We start from the raw sequence: 14,411 nt of genomic DNA, 5'->3' as shown, positions 1-14,411 counted from the left end.
CTATATATGAAGATAGTCACATAATAGATACTGTAAAGGTTAAAGTTTGTATGAACAGGGGGAAACTTACAAGAAGACAAAACCCTGATTACACTAAAATGAGTTAGAAGAATAAAATGGGCTTTTCCCCCTTCTTTTTAAAAATCTTCCCTATTTAAATATACTGAGTGATACAGAACACTTAATGGGAATCAGTACTTCAGCTCAAAAGCAAGCACCATGTCAACTACAATGCCTGTATTAGTCTGTGGTTAACCACTGAGTTGTCTGTCTTCTGAAGAAGCAAGAGATTCTTATTGAAAACCCACAGTCAGGAGCAACAGGAACCTACTGTCCATATTCACAAGTTATTGTTGTTCTAAAGGCTTACTATTAATCATAAATTAGGATGACAACAGCCATTATTTTGTTTTCCCCCATCTCCTTTTTTTAATTTACCCTCTTCATTGTTTGCACATCTTGCTTCAATGCACAGGAAATATGTTATTCATGTATTTCCAGCATTTTAAGGAGTTTTTAGAAGCACAAGTCAATTAGGATATATCTTCTAGCCTAATATACTATGTAAACAAGTATAACAATCTGGTTTAAGTAATTTCTCTGTTGTAAAGCCTTTCATCATGTAGAAAATGATGATGTATTATGCTGTGGTGAGGCAAAAGGTGATACTGGAATGTATTGTATCAGTCACTCACAAAGTAAATATAATTCCAAGTACTCAATTTACATACAGTCATCAGAAGAACTGAATCATCAAGCTACTTTATATAGACTGCAAAAAACAACAGCATTCATTAGGCTTCCAAGAGGAACATGCTATGAATAAATGTAATAGATGTATGAAAACAGTTTTACATGCTATTTCAGCTGAACTATTACAGGGGTTCATGGCAATCAGTATAGTTTAGGCCTACTTTAGGCTAACAATGTTAGCATATGTAGATGAACTTAATACTATAGGAGAAAGGAATAGCTTAGTTATGGGAACAGAGATATACCAAGTGTAGACATCCTCTTAATCAATGTGACAGCTGTGAACCTGCCGAGAAAATTAGGTCAAGCAGACCGTGACCTCCAGCAGACTGTAAGGGATCAAGGTTAGAATGACCGAATTACACATCAGGCATTCTCCACCCAACCTTGTAAATGATGGCAACTGGAATCACCTGGAGAGAGAACCCCAAGGACCCCAAAACTCTGTACCAGGAGCTGGGACCATCTCTCCAGCTTTCAGAGATGCCCGAGAGGGCAAAGCTGCTCAAAGATGGATGCCACAGCATGGCATAGTATGGTTGGAACCACTGCACTAACCCATCCAACACCTCTCCTGGAGAAAAGCTGCCATGACAGCATCTATTCTTATATTACCTCATCATACAACGTACCTTTCATCAATAATAACTTTAAAACAGTAATAAGAGGAAGGAATAAGCTTTGCTCCTTTCTCTTTACTTGAATGAAGAGCTGAAATTAAGTTCTGTTCCCTCAGAACTTCTACTCAGTATATGCAAATATCTAGATACACGTGATAATGAAAAAGAAAACAATTGTTTTTTCTTTATTGACATCAATAGGACAAAGCACATGAAATTTAAATTATTTAAATCAGTTGCAAAAAAAAAATGTTAGGATAGACTTCTGCAACTTACTCATGTCTTAGAAAAACAGTTATTCATTAAACTTCTAAGCAAAAATAAAACAAAAGGCAGGGGGGAAGGAGAATCCAAACTTCAGCTGATTGAATATGAAGCTGTATTGAAGCAGACCAAAAAAAAAAAAAAAAAGGAAAAAGGGTTTAATGGACGGCTTGTGAAAAGCATCTAAAATTACTATGTCTTTTTCCTCAAGGCTAACAAAGAAGGAAGGCATACAGAGAATCTGCAAGTTCAGTAAAAAGGAATACACAAAGAAAACAAAGGCCATGGCAACACTTTATTAAATGTTCTATCAGTGTGCGAAAGGAGTTCCCAAAGAAGAACAGAGGCACCAATTCAGGAGTTGGCAGAAGAACTTGTAAAACAAAGCCAATAATAAGAAGTCACAAAAGAGAGATTGTTCTTTACACATTCAAAGTTTTGAGGAAAACTGAGGACAAAATAACTTTAGTACTTGCTATTGCATTTAAGTTCTTATTGAAAGGCATGTTGACCTCCCAGAAGACAGCAGAACTTATATTGATATTTATAAGAAAATTTTCAGGAAAATCTAGACAACTACGGACTGGCAAGCTTGACTTTTCTACAGCACATATATATTCAAGTATAATGGAGTTAACAAGTATCATAAAAAAAAAAATGCAACTTGAAAAAGAGAACAGTGTGAATAAACACAACACGACTTTGTAAAGTCAAGTCCAAGTTGTTTGAAAGGCCCAAGAAGCAGGCAAAAATATTCTGACTGGCTTAAATCTGGACTTCAAAAAAAAGAAAATAGTATGTTAAGTAGCCAAAATACTACAAAATAGTATTAAGTATGATGTTTTTAAAACAAATATCATCTAAAAAACTTTTAGGGCTCAATAATTATTTAGATGCATTACAGTTTGTTAATGTAATGTTTTCTTGATACTTTATTCTCACTCTAAGTCCATCTTCTTATTTTATGCTACCAAAGTGTTTAACAAAAAAAAATAATAAAAATACTAACAAAAAAATAATCCACACATAAGGCTAGAAACTGCAATGCAATGAAATCCTTCCTCCTTACTCTTTACAATGAGATTAATTACACCATCACCTAACAAGCAAGGATAAAAAAAAAACTTCATATATTATAAAGGAATATACCTATGCCATGTTTTCTTTCAGAAAGGTACTAGTATTACATTGCTAGCAGCCAATTTTAAAAGAAATCAGTTAAATAGGAATGTAAGTAACAGGATCACAAATTTGACCATTCTTAAATAAAAAGTTCCCTTTAGAAGGATCTCCCTGATTTGCGGCTTCTTTAAAGTAACAGATAAGAAAATCCTCAGTTACTCTCTGAACAACCCCAATGGAAAGCTGCTACATTGATAACAACTTGGGGCTTTAATTGTTATGACGGATTCTTCAACTTTGTAGTCCTCATCAGAACTATACTTCTCCCTGAAATCTGTTATTTCCCTAATTTTATGTAATTCAGTTCTGTACGTTTCTCTACAGTACCTTAGAAACCTAAAAGAAAATTTTACTTACTTAACTTATTGTTTATTTTCTTCAAATAAACCAAAAATATGTTTGTATTGCTCCTGAACCCTGTTGCTGTGCATATACTGTTTCTAAGAGTTATTGTGACATTTACTAGTTCACTACCGCTGAAGCATCATTCAACACTAGGTAACCGTGGTGCTAACTCCAAAAAAATGAAACTATAAATACCACAAGATAAATAAAAAGAAAATCTTTAGACTTACCTACATCCAAACCTCACACAACAATAACAAATATTTAAAAACCAATTCGGGTACCTAGTCCACTTTTCAATGGTGGACTGAAAAAACCCTTCCAGTAATTGTCCTTACATCACCCAACAGAGAAGAAATTAGGACTCTCCTGTTGCACAAGGACAATTATGGGACAACAAAAAAAGTTCCTCATATTCAATATTTGTCTGTCGCATCCTTTAAAATGTAGTTCAGAACACATGGCCCTATAGCCCAGTTATATTTGCTACTAACAGGCTACAGGCTTTGTATTAAGCTAATGCCACATGCTTCCATACTTGTCAGGCTATATCAAGACATGGCTTGCCAGCCTGGAGCTCAATTTGGCTTATTTATCTGTAACTGGGTTTGTCTAGTAACAGACTGACTATCACCCCACTAGTTTTAGATTTTGCTTAGCCTGTACAGGTTCATGGCACAAAGTTTACTGCTACATGCATTTCTATACGTAGCAGACAGCAATATGACCATAAATAAAATGCAGCACAGAAAAGTAGAGGCGAAGGAAGATAGCAGAGATATGTTTTAGCACTACTGAGTAGTGCTAAACCAGACCATTAAAACTTCATTTATACTAATAACAAACTCTTGGCTTTGAATATTCCCTAGGCCCACAAACTACAATGTCACAAAACAGTGGAAAATCTGGTTGATCAGCCTCATCTCTTGGATGCAACAAATGGTATAAACTGCAGGCAACTGAAACAGTTAAAATATAGTGCAACAATACTTTACAGAACATATTCTCTTACTAGTGAAGTATGTGTTGTATTCTTTATTCTTAAACCCTTTTGTATTTGTTTTGGGATGGGGCTACTCTACCCAATCACCCACTTTATCAGTATCTGTTTTTTTCTTCAGCAGCTGTGACGAAAATTTTTACTGAGCTTATTTGGTTAAAACCTCTTATACAACACCAATTTATTTGTCTCTCCAGAGTACCGAGACTTCCACTTAACTGCATTTTCTTGATTCAATTGGCTCTGCCATTCAAAACCAATAATTCAGTACATTGACAGATGCCACCAACACCTGTACTCCTGTTAACACTAGTGAGGCACTTCATACTGTCAGTAATAAAGTGGAGTACTACAAAGTTACATTTACATTTCAAATAAAGTCAAATTCCAAGTTGTTTGATTACATCAAAATTGGAAAATTGTCATTATTACCAGCAATTTAAAACACAGTATATTTTCATGCAAAAATTCATGTGAATGGACTGCTAAGCAAGGAATCAGCATTTATCACATTTGATTTAAATTATCAATGAAGAGGCAGAGACTGAACAAAGTTCGCCACTGTGAAAATCCTGATTGAAAGCAAACGACAGTTTTATCTTTGAGATTGCAATACAATTTAGATGAAAGTATGTCTACAGGTGTACATGCTGCCAGAAAAAAATTGTATTTTCTTTTAATTTGCTGAATCAACAAGGTACATGTGCATATGTGCTACTCAAATAGAACAGAGGCAAGGTACAAAAATGAAAAGCAAGAAACATCAGTAAAATACTTCTGTGCTAGCGCTTCAGTGAAATTTGATCAAGTGGGAATTGGATTGAAGTTCATAACCCAACCATACTTCAACTTTCCTGGAATTAACGAGAAAAAGATCTACTAGATTATGTTCAAACTATTTCTATTGGAATACAAAGAGAAAATAATAGTGAAAATTCCAAACAGAAGTCTACAAAAATCAGACTGAGAAAAGGTTACACAAGACGAAAACACAAGTCTAAGCAAGGCGTTGCTTAGACATTTATGTTGGAATTATTTGGTTCATTTATGTTTGAGTTATTTGGTTCATTATTTAGTTTCTTTAAAGAAAAATAAAAATTTAGAAAGACTAAGGGTGAAGACAACAGCGAGAACCTGTTACTAGATCACAAGCATTTAAAACATTCTCCAAATAAAAACATAATCCAATATCTAGCAGTTAGTATGTAATACTTAAGTCATACAAGATCACAATCATTTGAAATTAGTTCATTAATTTAACCGTATGTTGCGGCAAGACAGATCTGTTCAGCAAACCCAAAACCCATAAGGTAAAAAATGTGTTCAATTCTATCCAGGAGAGGAAACAATCTTTTGAACATTTTAGTAACACTGCAACCTGCAAAGTGCCAGAATGCACTTTTGGGGAATGCACATTTCGGGGAATGTGCAAAAGCCAAAAGACAGAGAAAAATACCCCTCTTAAACTTGATGAACAGCATCTGAGGGGCTTTTTACAAGGCAGTTTTAACCAATAACCCAGGGAAGATTTAAAAGCAAGGAAACTTTTTGCTATTTTAAACTTTGCATTTGGAAAAACAAAATATCAATATTAGCTTACGTTGGACATTAAGGCAATTAAAGAAAAGTGGCGAGCTTATTCCAAATAGTGTCTACATGAGACACAGGAATGAACTCCAACAGAATTCTCAAGGGTTTTCCAAGTCAACACAGTTTAATCTTCAGATGCCTGCATTTAGATGTCTATATGTAGACAGATATCCATACGTAGCTATGTGCATAGCTAACCTCCCATTCCTGTTAATCAGTAGTATACTAGATTCTTCATTAAAGATCTTTGAGATGCAAGATTCCAAAGGTCTTCTTTACAGCACACATGGAGAGACTAGATTACTCTAGGATTCATTGTCTTTACTGATTAGGGACCCAATTAATCAGCTTAACTATGAACACATACCATAGAGAGTACAATTACAGCTGCTTCAGTGTGTCCCATATGGCTTACAAATGACAATCCAGCAGGGTGGGAAACTACTAAAGGAACTGCATCAGATCTACAAAGGCATCTGAAATGGTATTTGCTCATGGGTGGACAACTAAATTAAGCCCTGAATTTCCATTGGTTACATAAGGGTTTAGACATCTAGCTCAAATGCTGGATGGGCTGCCTTACTTGCAAACTAAATCCTTTTTAGTGTCTTACATTAAAGACAATGCCACTTCCTTAGAAAGCTCATTTGTTAGCAAAGTTTTAAACTAGTCTGATATTTTACCTCCATCTGTGTTTATTTGTTAAAGAAGAAAAAAAAATGCCTCAGGAAAAGAGTCATGATTTTTTTTAAAAAAAATTACAAAGCTAGAGGTACATGACTACTGTTTAGAAATACCAGATTAAGTTTTTCTCCCCTTAAAATATTTCTAAGTCTGCTTAACAACATGCTTAAGAAATACAAGACATTCAACTACAGATTAGTGTTTAGAATTATTAAATTACCAGAAAGTAATGTGGACTTCAGACCTAACAATAGTCAAAGCGTTTGTTCCCTGATTCTAATGTGTGGCTACTAATGAAAGAAATGCAGGAGGAATAATGGATATGGTAATTTTTTCCACAAAACCAGACCATCCAGTCTCTAATGCTGCTAATAACGATTCAGACCAAAGGGAAAATAGAATCCAAAGAGTTGAAAGAACTTCTTAAAGAAAGGAATCTATAGACAAGTCATTCTTTTCTTTCAGCACTTTTCTCTACGTGCATTCATACTACTTAGAATTCCAAGGAGCATCCATTCAATAATTATTTGTCTTCAAATTAATTAAGCAAAACCTGAAGAACAATTATCCCAAATGTAACAACATTCCTTGACAATTCTCAAAGTACATAACTCTTAAGGAAAATACCTGTGAAGCTCCAGCTGACAGCTCTAAAAATGTCAACTCTTGGGACACAGGACAACCAGCCTCTGCTTGCACTCCAGAGGAATTGGCCCCAAACTGCATACGTTTACACTCATTTACCTTGTGTAAGATTCTGTGAACAAGATGACCTCTTGAGTTTCAGCCATGGACTCAAGGTGGGAAATCTATGCCCATATGAAAGAGGTCTCATCTTCAATAAATGAAAAGGTACTTCTGCTGAGGTAGTAAGAGGTTCAGTGCAGAAAGTAAATGAGCTTCCTAGGAAGGCAGAAGTCATTGCGAGTAAAGCCCACTTGGCAAATTTTCTGTCTTTAAACCCAGTTCATGAAGACTTGTAGATTCTGTAGGTGGAGACATTTTGCTTTTGATGTCCTTGAGAAAATGCCTGAAGAAGTGAAATTATTTTAAGTTCTAACAGAAAGGCAACATACAGCTCTCTGGTTTACCTTCTACAATTATGTCGTGGTGCTGAGGATGGCAGTTGCCAAGTACTCTTTCCTGAAGGGCACCTCTAATCTAAACAGTAATCAGGTCTTCCGAGTACCCTGCTGTTTACAAGAGGCATGCAATGACAGCATGTAGAGGCACATTCCTTTCTTCAGGGAAAGCAGAGACCAAATGTTTCACTTAATCACCTGGCAGTCTGGTTAGATGATTCTTTCCCTTCTTCACCTCTAAAGAACTGCAGCTAAGTGTAGTCCACACTCTTAATTTTCTGAGGCCTTTCAGATCTGCAAGTATATTCCATCTGGAATGCTTTTAACACCCTGCTGCCACATGTTAAGGAAAACTACAATACTTAAGTTTGCATCTTTATCAAAGAGACGGGCACATATTGATAGACATACACAGTGGTTTTAGTAGAGAACTTTTCATGGATGACAATAGAGTTAATCTGGAAGGTCAAAATTTTTAATGCTTTCGTCCATCAGAAACTAGACAAATGAGATCAAATATATTCTAAGTCAGAAGTTACAGCTTGAAATTCTAATCCTCTGTAATTCTAATGAGTGAATACTATGAAGTTACAGGATGCATTTTCTGAGGTTATCACAGTCTGTACTTTAAACGTGCATTTGCCCCAGGTGAAGACCAGATAGAATATATCTGGTCCTCTTATGGTGGAAAATGTCAGGTACCTCTCCATAGCTCAGAGCAGCTTTTTCCTTCCATAGACAAGACAATCAATATTGACTAAATGGAAAGTACCATATTATGTCATATCTTTCCCATTTGAATAAGAGGAAACACAGTAAGTTCTTCTAAATCACCTTTCTCTTACTGAAAATCTGTAAAGATGATGCACATTTAGTTAAATCCACTTGCCAGTATTAAACTGGCTGTAGATTTGGCTTTGGTGCAGACACTTTATAACTATTCATCCAGTTATTAACCTTGCCGAAGATAAAATATTCTTATTGATGACTTTGAGATGCATCATCCACATCCACATGCATTTACATGGATCGTAAATAAATATTATTAGCCTCTACATTCAAATGAAGTGAACTTTGCTCTGATTCATCCTATTACACACACAGTTACATAAAGGATCTCATTAGCACAGAACAACCAAGAATCAACAAGTGATTCAGCTAATTAAAATATCATACCATCTCATATTGTCATTTTGTTAGAAGAGGAAGAAAGACGAAATGGTATACAGCCTGACAACTAAAATTACTGAGAGAATAATGCTACTAATGTATAGATAAGATCTTTTATTTTGTCACAAAAACACTTCTCCTAGAATAGGTGTGAAGCACCTGCAGGTTTCCACAGTTATCAGTGCTCATTTTTCAGGAACTTAATTGGAAAAGGAAGAATTGCACATTTACTAAAATGTTGTACCTCTTCTCAGTTGTAAAGGGGAAAAATCAGGAGATGGTATCTCCAACTAAAACTGTTCAGGAGAACAGCATGCTTCCATTAGTTAAACTACTTAAGGAACAAGTGATGAAAGAGATCAAGTGATCAAAGAGTAGAATCATTTAATTCTACAAGAATGAGAAGAACTAGGCAACATGCAATTTGTTGTTGCTCTTGTCATTATTGTGTTAAATACATCAAAACGTATTCTGTCAGAGGAGCTGTATTGTCTCCTGCCTTCATGACTTGAACAACCAAAGTACTAGACTTCTTCAGTTGTCATCAGAACTATACAAGGTACCAGATTGCCTTGCATGCATTTTCTTGAGGACAGGCCTAAGATGTGAAACTACGCTTATTTTAAAACAACCAGAAATACAATATTACTTCTGGCTGTACTTGCATTCTCAAACTAAGATCACCATTCTTGTCTTGAACCCAAAACTTTTAAATATGTTTGCCATAATTTTAGATTTTATGAATGATAAAACGGAGAATATCCTTTGATTTCAACAAATGCAAAACATAGAAACATAGACCTTTCACTAAAAATACAAAAGTCCTCATACTGCGACTTTTTATATATTCTGCCTTCAAGTAACAGAAATGTTAGTCAATTCAAAATTGAAAAGGTCAGTTGTTAGTGTCAAATCAAACTGCCACAAGGCAAGCTTACATATATCAGGCAGATAATCAAGGCAAGCATGCCAAGTAACTGACAACTGTAAACTTCTGTCTCATTAAAACAATGTCAAATTAACCACCAGGTCAATGTCATTGTTTTAAAAGTTTACCATTAATTCACATGAGGAACCTTGAGTTTTCTGGCCATTAAAAAAAAAAAGAAAAGAAATCTATCAACCATTTGTGGAGTCTGAAAAAGAAAAAAAAAAGGCCTTTAGCAGAAAAAAAATGTGCAAATGAAAGTTTAACTGAAAAAAAGGAGAGAAGATAACTTTCATTAATAGTTTTGATGTCTACATAAGATACAGAAAATGAAACAGCAAAATGTTCCCAATTTCCAGGAAATTTTGGGTTACACTCTTAGCAAAGCCAAATTAACGTATTCAGCTTAAGTATTGCAGTTGTAACATCTAGAATAAATGCTCAGTTTTAACAATGCTCCTATCTTCAATATCAGAGGATAACAAAATCTCAGATGAAGTATAGCACGATCATGAGAAGGCATGACTAGTAGAAAAGTATTTGTTTAGTATCTGAAGAGTAGTCCTAGAAATATAAAAGTTGTTGCTGCACAGTTAACAAAACAGCTGAAGTTTTCTTCACTGATTCAGTTCTCATTAGTGGTATCTCAGCATTGCTGTAAACAGTGAGTATGAAAGTGCCCATGTTTATATGAAAGATCTAAGTGGCTAGAGATAATCAGCTATAATATTTTTCCATGCACATCAACTGTCTCAACTGCCATTAATATTGCTGCCTACCTATTTCTTAAAGGGGCTGCTTACCAACAAATGTTCGCAAGGTATTATAATTTCCAAAGCCTGTTCCCAAGCGTTGATATAAAAGAGCTACTAGCAGTTCACTTTCATTTTAATCTGCAAAGCATATTTCTAGATTTAGAGAAATCTTTATAAATTTATTTTTTATAAAGGGGGAAATTAGCAAAATGCCCATTTGTGTACCCGTCATGGGTAAAGGGAGAAGTACATAGGACTAATTTGATCTACTCACTGTTTTGAAGAAAGTAAGGAGCTGCTTTTAAGGCAGTTTGTAAATGCTTTCTGAACAGTACAGAGAAAGGGAGTTATAGGTAGGTTTCTTTCCCTTATTAGCTCTACACACATGCAAATATACGCAGCTCTTGAAAATTCAGGATCATATTTGGAAGCCTAACACTCAAAACAAATTGCTGTTGATTTCAGGGATCAGAATCCCTATAAGACAGTAAAGAATAGTCAGGGAAGTACCTCTCTTCACATTATTAACATTTAAGCGTCTCGCATAAATGCTGTGATGCACTTGGAAGTTCTCAAATCCTTATTATGCTCTATAGAGAGAATAGGCACTTAAATTCTCTTAAATGACATACAAGCAAACCGAGAAGGAATAAAAAACATACATAAAAAAAGCCCCAGATGCAGTGAACCAAATGTTATATTGTCCTGAAAGTCTGACATGCCCAAGCGGGTATGCATGGCCCAAATTCATACTGCCTACTATCTCAAGGATGTTACAATATGGAGCAGAAAAAAGGTATACTAAATAAGAACACATTAACTGAACATAATTCACCTTGAAATCTAGATGACGCAGAGACCCCAGAGGAGCCCAGAAATATATGAGATCATATATTTAAATTTCATACTGAAGAATTGCAATGATTCTTGCAAAAATACTTAACATAAGGATTCACTTCTACAAGCAATTTACATCCAGTCTGGAAAAATATAGGCTCAAAAGCCTTGGAAAACAAGAAATCTGTTATCTTCAAGTCCACACTTCGCTTCTGCAGTCCCTTCCCAGTCCCAATACAACTGTAGCTCAAACATTTTTCTCCCTGTCCTTGATCATCTTAACTGTAGGCTGAGCCTTACACAAAGCCCCTCAGCCACTGCCCAAAGAAAAACTTTATTACTCTACAGTTTTCCTTACAATCCCTTTCCAGCCTCACTCCAGACTTGTCCATAAGACCTTTATGACTTTTGAGGCAATTATTAGGATTTTCAATCAAAAAATACGCAAATCTGAAGAAAAAATAAAAAGGAAGAAAGACAATTTGTTCCATAATAAGCCAAAATCAACATATTCTCTATGAAATCAATATTGACTAGAAGAATAAAAATCAACAAATAAAATAAAAGAGGAACAAAAAAAGCCTACATTTACAGCCCATAAAAACTATTGCTGGGAGGAGAGTCTTCATGATCCTGGAGTTGACTGTCTGAGGTTCCTAAACAACTGTGATTATCATCATTGGTAGCGGAGTGTAATATTGAAGAAAAGGAACTAGAGACATCATAAATTCTTTGATTTGGTTTTCATTCATACTTTTTTTTTAACTCAGCGTAACAAATCCATGCTAAAAAACCCAAACAAATACAAGATTTAAAAAATATTTGAATTAAAGGTTTGCCCTTCCCTCGGTTATCACCTCATCTGGCAAATTGCACCATGACAGAAAACTGAGCAGTAATTCAAAGCTAAATTTGTCCTGTCACAGTAACTGACTCCTGCTACGGCCATGATAGCAAGATTAAAAAAAAAACAAAAAACAAAACTTGCTATGAGATTTCTTGCTTAGGAGAAAGAACATAGGGATACCTATGCACACAACATAAAAATGAACAAACAAAAGAAACAGAAGACAACAATTCAATTACTTTTCTTTGTCAAAGAAATTTAACTGACTTTTTGCTGGATAGTAATTTTCTGCCTCAGTCTTTCATATGATACCCCCTTGACCTCAGTTTAGCATTCCTAGATTGAGCATTCTAGAATGCATTTCAGAAAACAAAGTGTTTTGGTAGTGATTTTCACAATATTGGGTAAAAAAGGAAGCCTGTTTGTTTACTCAACAAGTTACATGACTAATATCCGGAGTACTAAAAACGTTTAGCAAGCAACTTATTCAGAGACTACAAACAGAAAGGGTAAATATGTAATTGTAACTGTAAGAAGCTCTATTCTAGATGAAGAGGCATGAAATCACATAACAGGATGATGAACGTGGGAGCATGAAGTGATGCCATGCAGAGGAACCTTGACAAGCTGGAGAAGTGGGCCCACGTAAACAAGACCAAGTGCAAGGTCTTACATCTGGGCTGGGGCCATTGCCAGTATCAGTGCAGTCTGAGTAATTAATGGATTGATAGCAGCCCTTCAGAGAAGGATTTGGCGATGCTCAAAGATGAAAAATTAGATATGAGGCAGTAATGGGTGTTCATATCCCACAAAGCCAATCATATCCTAAGAAGCTGTGGATGCTCTATCCCTGTAAGTGTTCAAGGCCAAGTTGGATTCAGCAGCCTGACTGAGTGAAAGACGCTTCCTCCATGGCAGGAGGGTTGGAACAAAAATGATCTTTAAACGTACCTTCCAATTCAAACCACAACATTATTATAAGATAGAAGGAGTAAGAAAGGAAGGAAAATTTGTCACAAGAGAATCCCACTGGTACTGCCATAATTCAACTACAAATGATTCCCCAAATATTTCTTCATGGTTAGCTGTTGCCTAAAAACTTGCTGTTTTACTACTAATAGTCTTTAAGTTTCAGCAAATATTGTCAGAAAGAAGATCTTTTTGTACCTGAATATATAACTCATGCTTTATTTCAAAAGATAGCATAAACCTAACCCCCAAAGTCTGAAAGGTTTGGGTGAACAGAAATCAACAAATTAACCTTCAACATTCCTGTGTTGCTCAACACTGAATCTTCCCATGACACGTTTTAAAAGACATTATAAACAACATTCCAAAATTTTACCCTTATTTGAAATAGTATCCCTCTTTTTTATTGTAATTACTTGTTAAATAAAGAAAAATAAGTAATTTTAATTTTACTTTTTGCAAAATTTTGTGAAAAATATTTGCTTACTTGCAGCTGAACTGAGTTATCCTGAAGACCTTCTACAATAGGAGAGAATCTATCAACATTTTTTTCCTCTGCTGCTGCTGTTACAGCTTCCAAAATTTTTTCGAGGCTGTAAGAAACGAGAAACATTTCACTCAGAAGAGATATTTTAACCTTGCTGCTCATTTATTATCTGAAAAGCCATGTTGCCAAAGTATTCACCATCTTCAATTTCTTGCATACAAATTTAGAAGATTTAAGCATTATTTGTTTCCTTTGCAGACCTTTGTAGCCAAAGAATGACTTACCGGATTACAATGGTTAAGATACCTTTAAAGTAATATTGAAAAATGCAAGGAAAAGAATGGCTGCATAGCTATTTCCATCTAACTAGTAAATCCACATCTCAAAAAGACAACTCTTATTGATATGAACATAAGAAAAACCACAAAGGTATTTTGAAAACAAATATTACTTTCAAACCTAAATTGAAAACGTTAGCCTTTCATTCAGGTATAACTATAATTTTGGATATACTAAAATTACATTACTATTTGTGGCTAAATACAGTACTTACATGTTTTCCTCTCCAACAATGCACATTGCAGAAAGGAGTTTAACTATATCCGTCATCATGTTAGTTTGTTTGGGATCAATGGCTTTGATCAGCAACAAAAGGCTCCTTTCTTCTCCCAAAATTCTTTCCAATCCATACTAAACAACAAAAGAACAGTTGTAAGGAGAATTGGAGGGAATCCACATGACTGTATTGACTACATATCAAAAGACAGCAACAGTTCCCTCCGATAAATACTTCAAATGACAATCAAGTCCATTAAATAATTAAAAAAAATAACGAGCAAAAAGTCCAAAATGGGTCACTTAGACAGAATAAGTGACATATAATAATGATGTAATCAGC

At 35.1% G+C, this 14,411-nt stretch overlaps 1 protein-coding gene across 2 annotated transcripts in view; it reads right to left on the bottom strand.

Annotated features, from left to right (window-relative positions):
* Nucleotides 1-14,411, bottom strand: part of DIAPH3 (diaphanous related formin 3) — a 220,033-nt gene that overhangs the window by 164,129 nt on the left and 41,493 nt on the right. For both annotated transcript variants that reach the window (XR_011339412.1, XM_069880558.1), the window contains exons 8-9: nucleotides 14,067-14,203; nucleotides 13,514-13,619 (exon numbers count right to left, since the gene is read on the bottom strand). Coding sequence is in view for 1 of the 2 variants with exons in the window: in XM_069880558.1 (XP_069736659.1) it covers nucleotides 13,514-13,619; nucleotides 14,067-14,203 (243 nt within the window). In the remaining variant the exon portion in view is untranslated. The remainder of the gene's footprint in view (nucleotides 1-13,513; nucleotides 13,620-14,066; nucleotides 14,204-14,411) is intronic.

Source organism: Phaenicophaeus curvirostris, chromosome 1 (genome assembly GCF_032191515.1).
Source record: "Phaenicophaeus curvirostris isolate KB17595 chromosome 1, BPBGC_Pcur_1.0, whole genome shotgun sequence".
NCBI lineage: Eukaryota > Metazoa > Chordata > Aves > Cuculiformes > Cuculidae > Phaenicophaeus > Phaenicophaeus curvirostris.
This window is presented reverse-complemented; position numbering and strand designations above follow the sequence as displayed.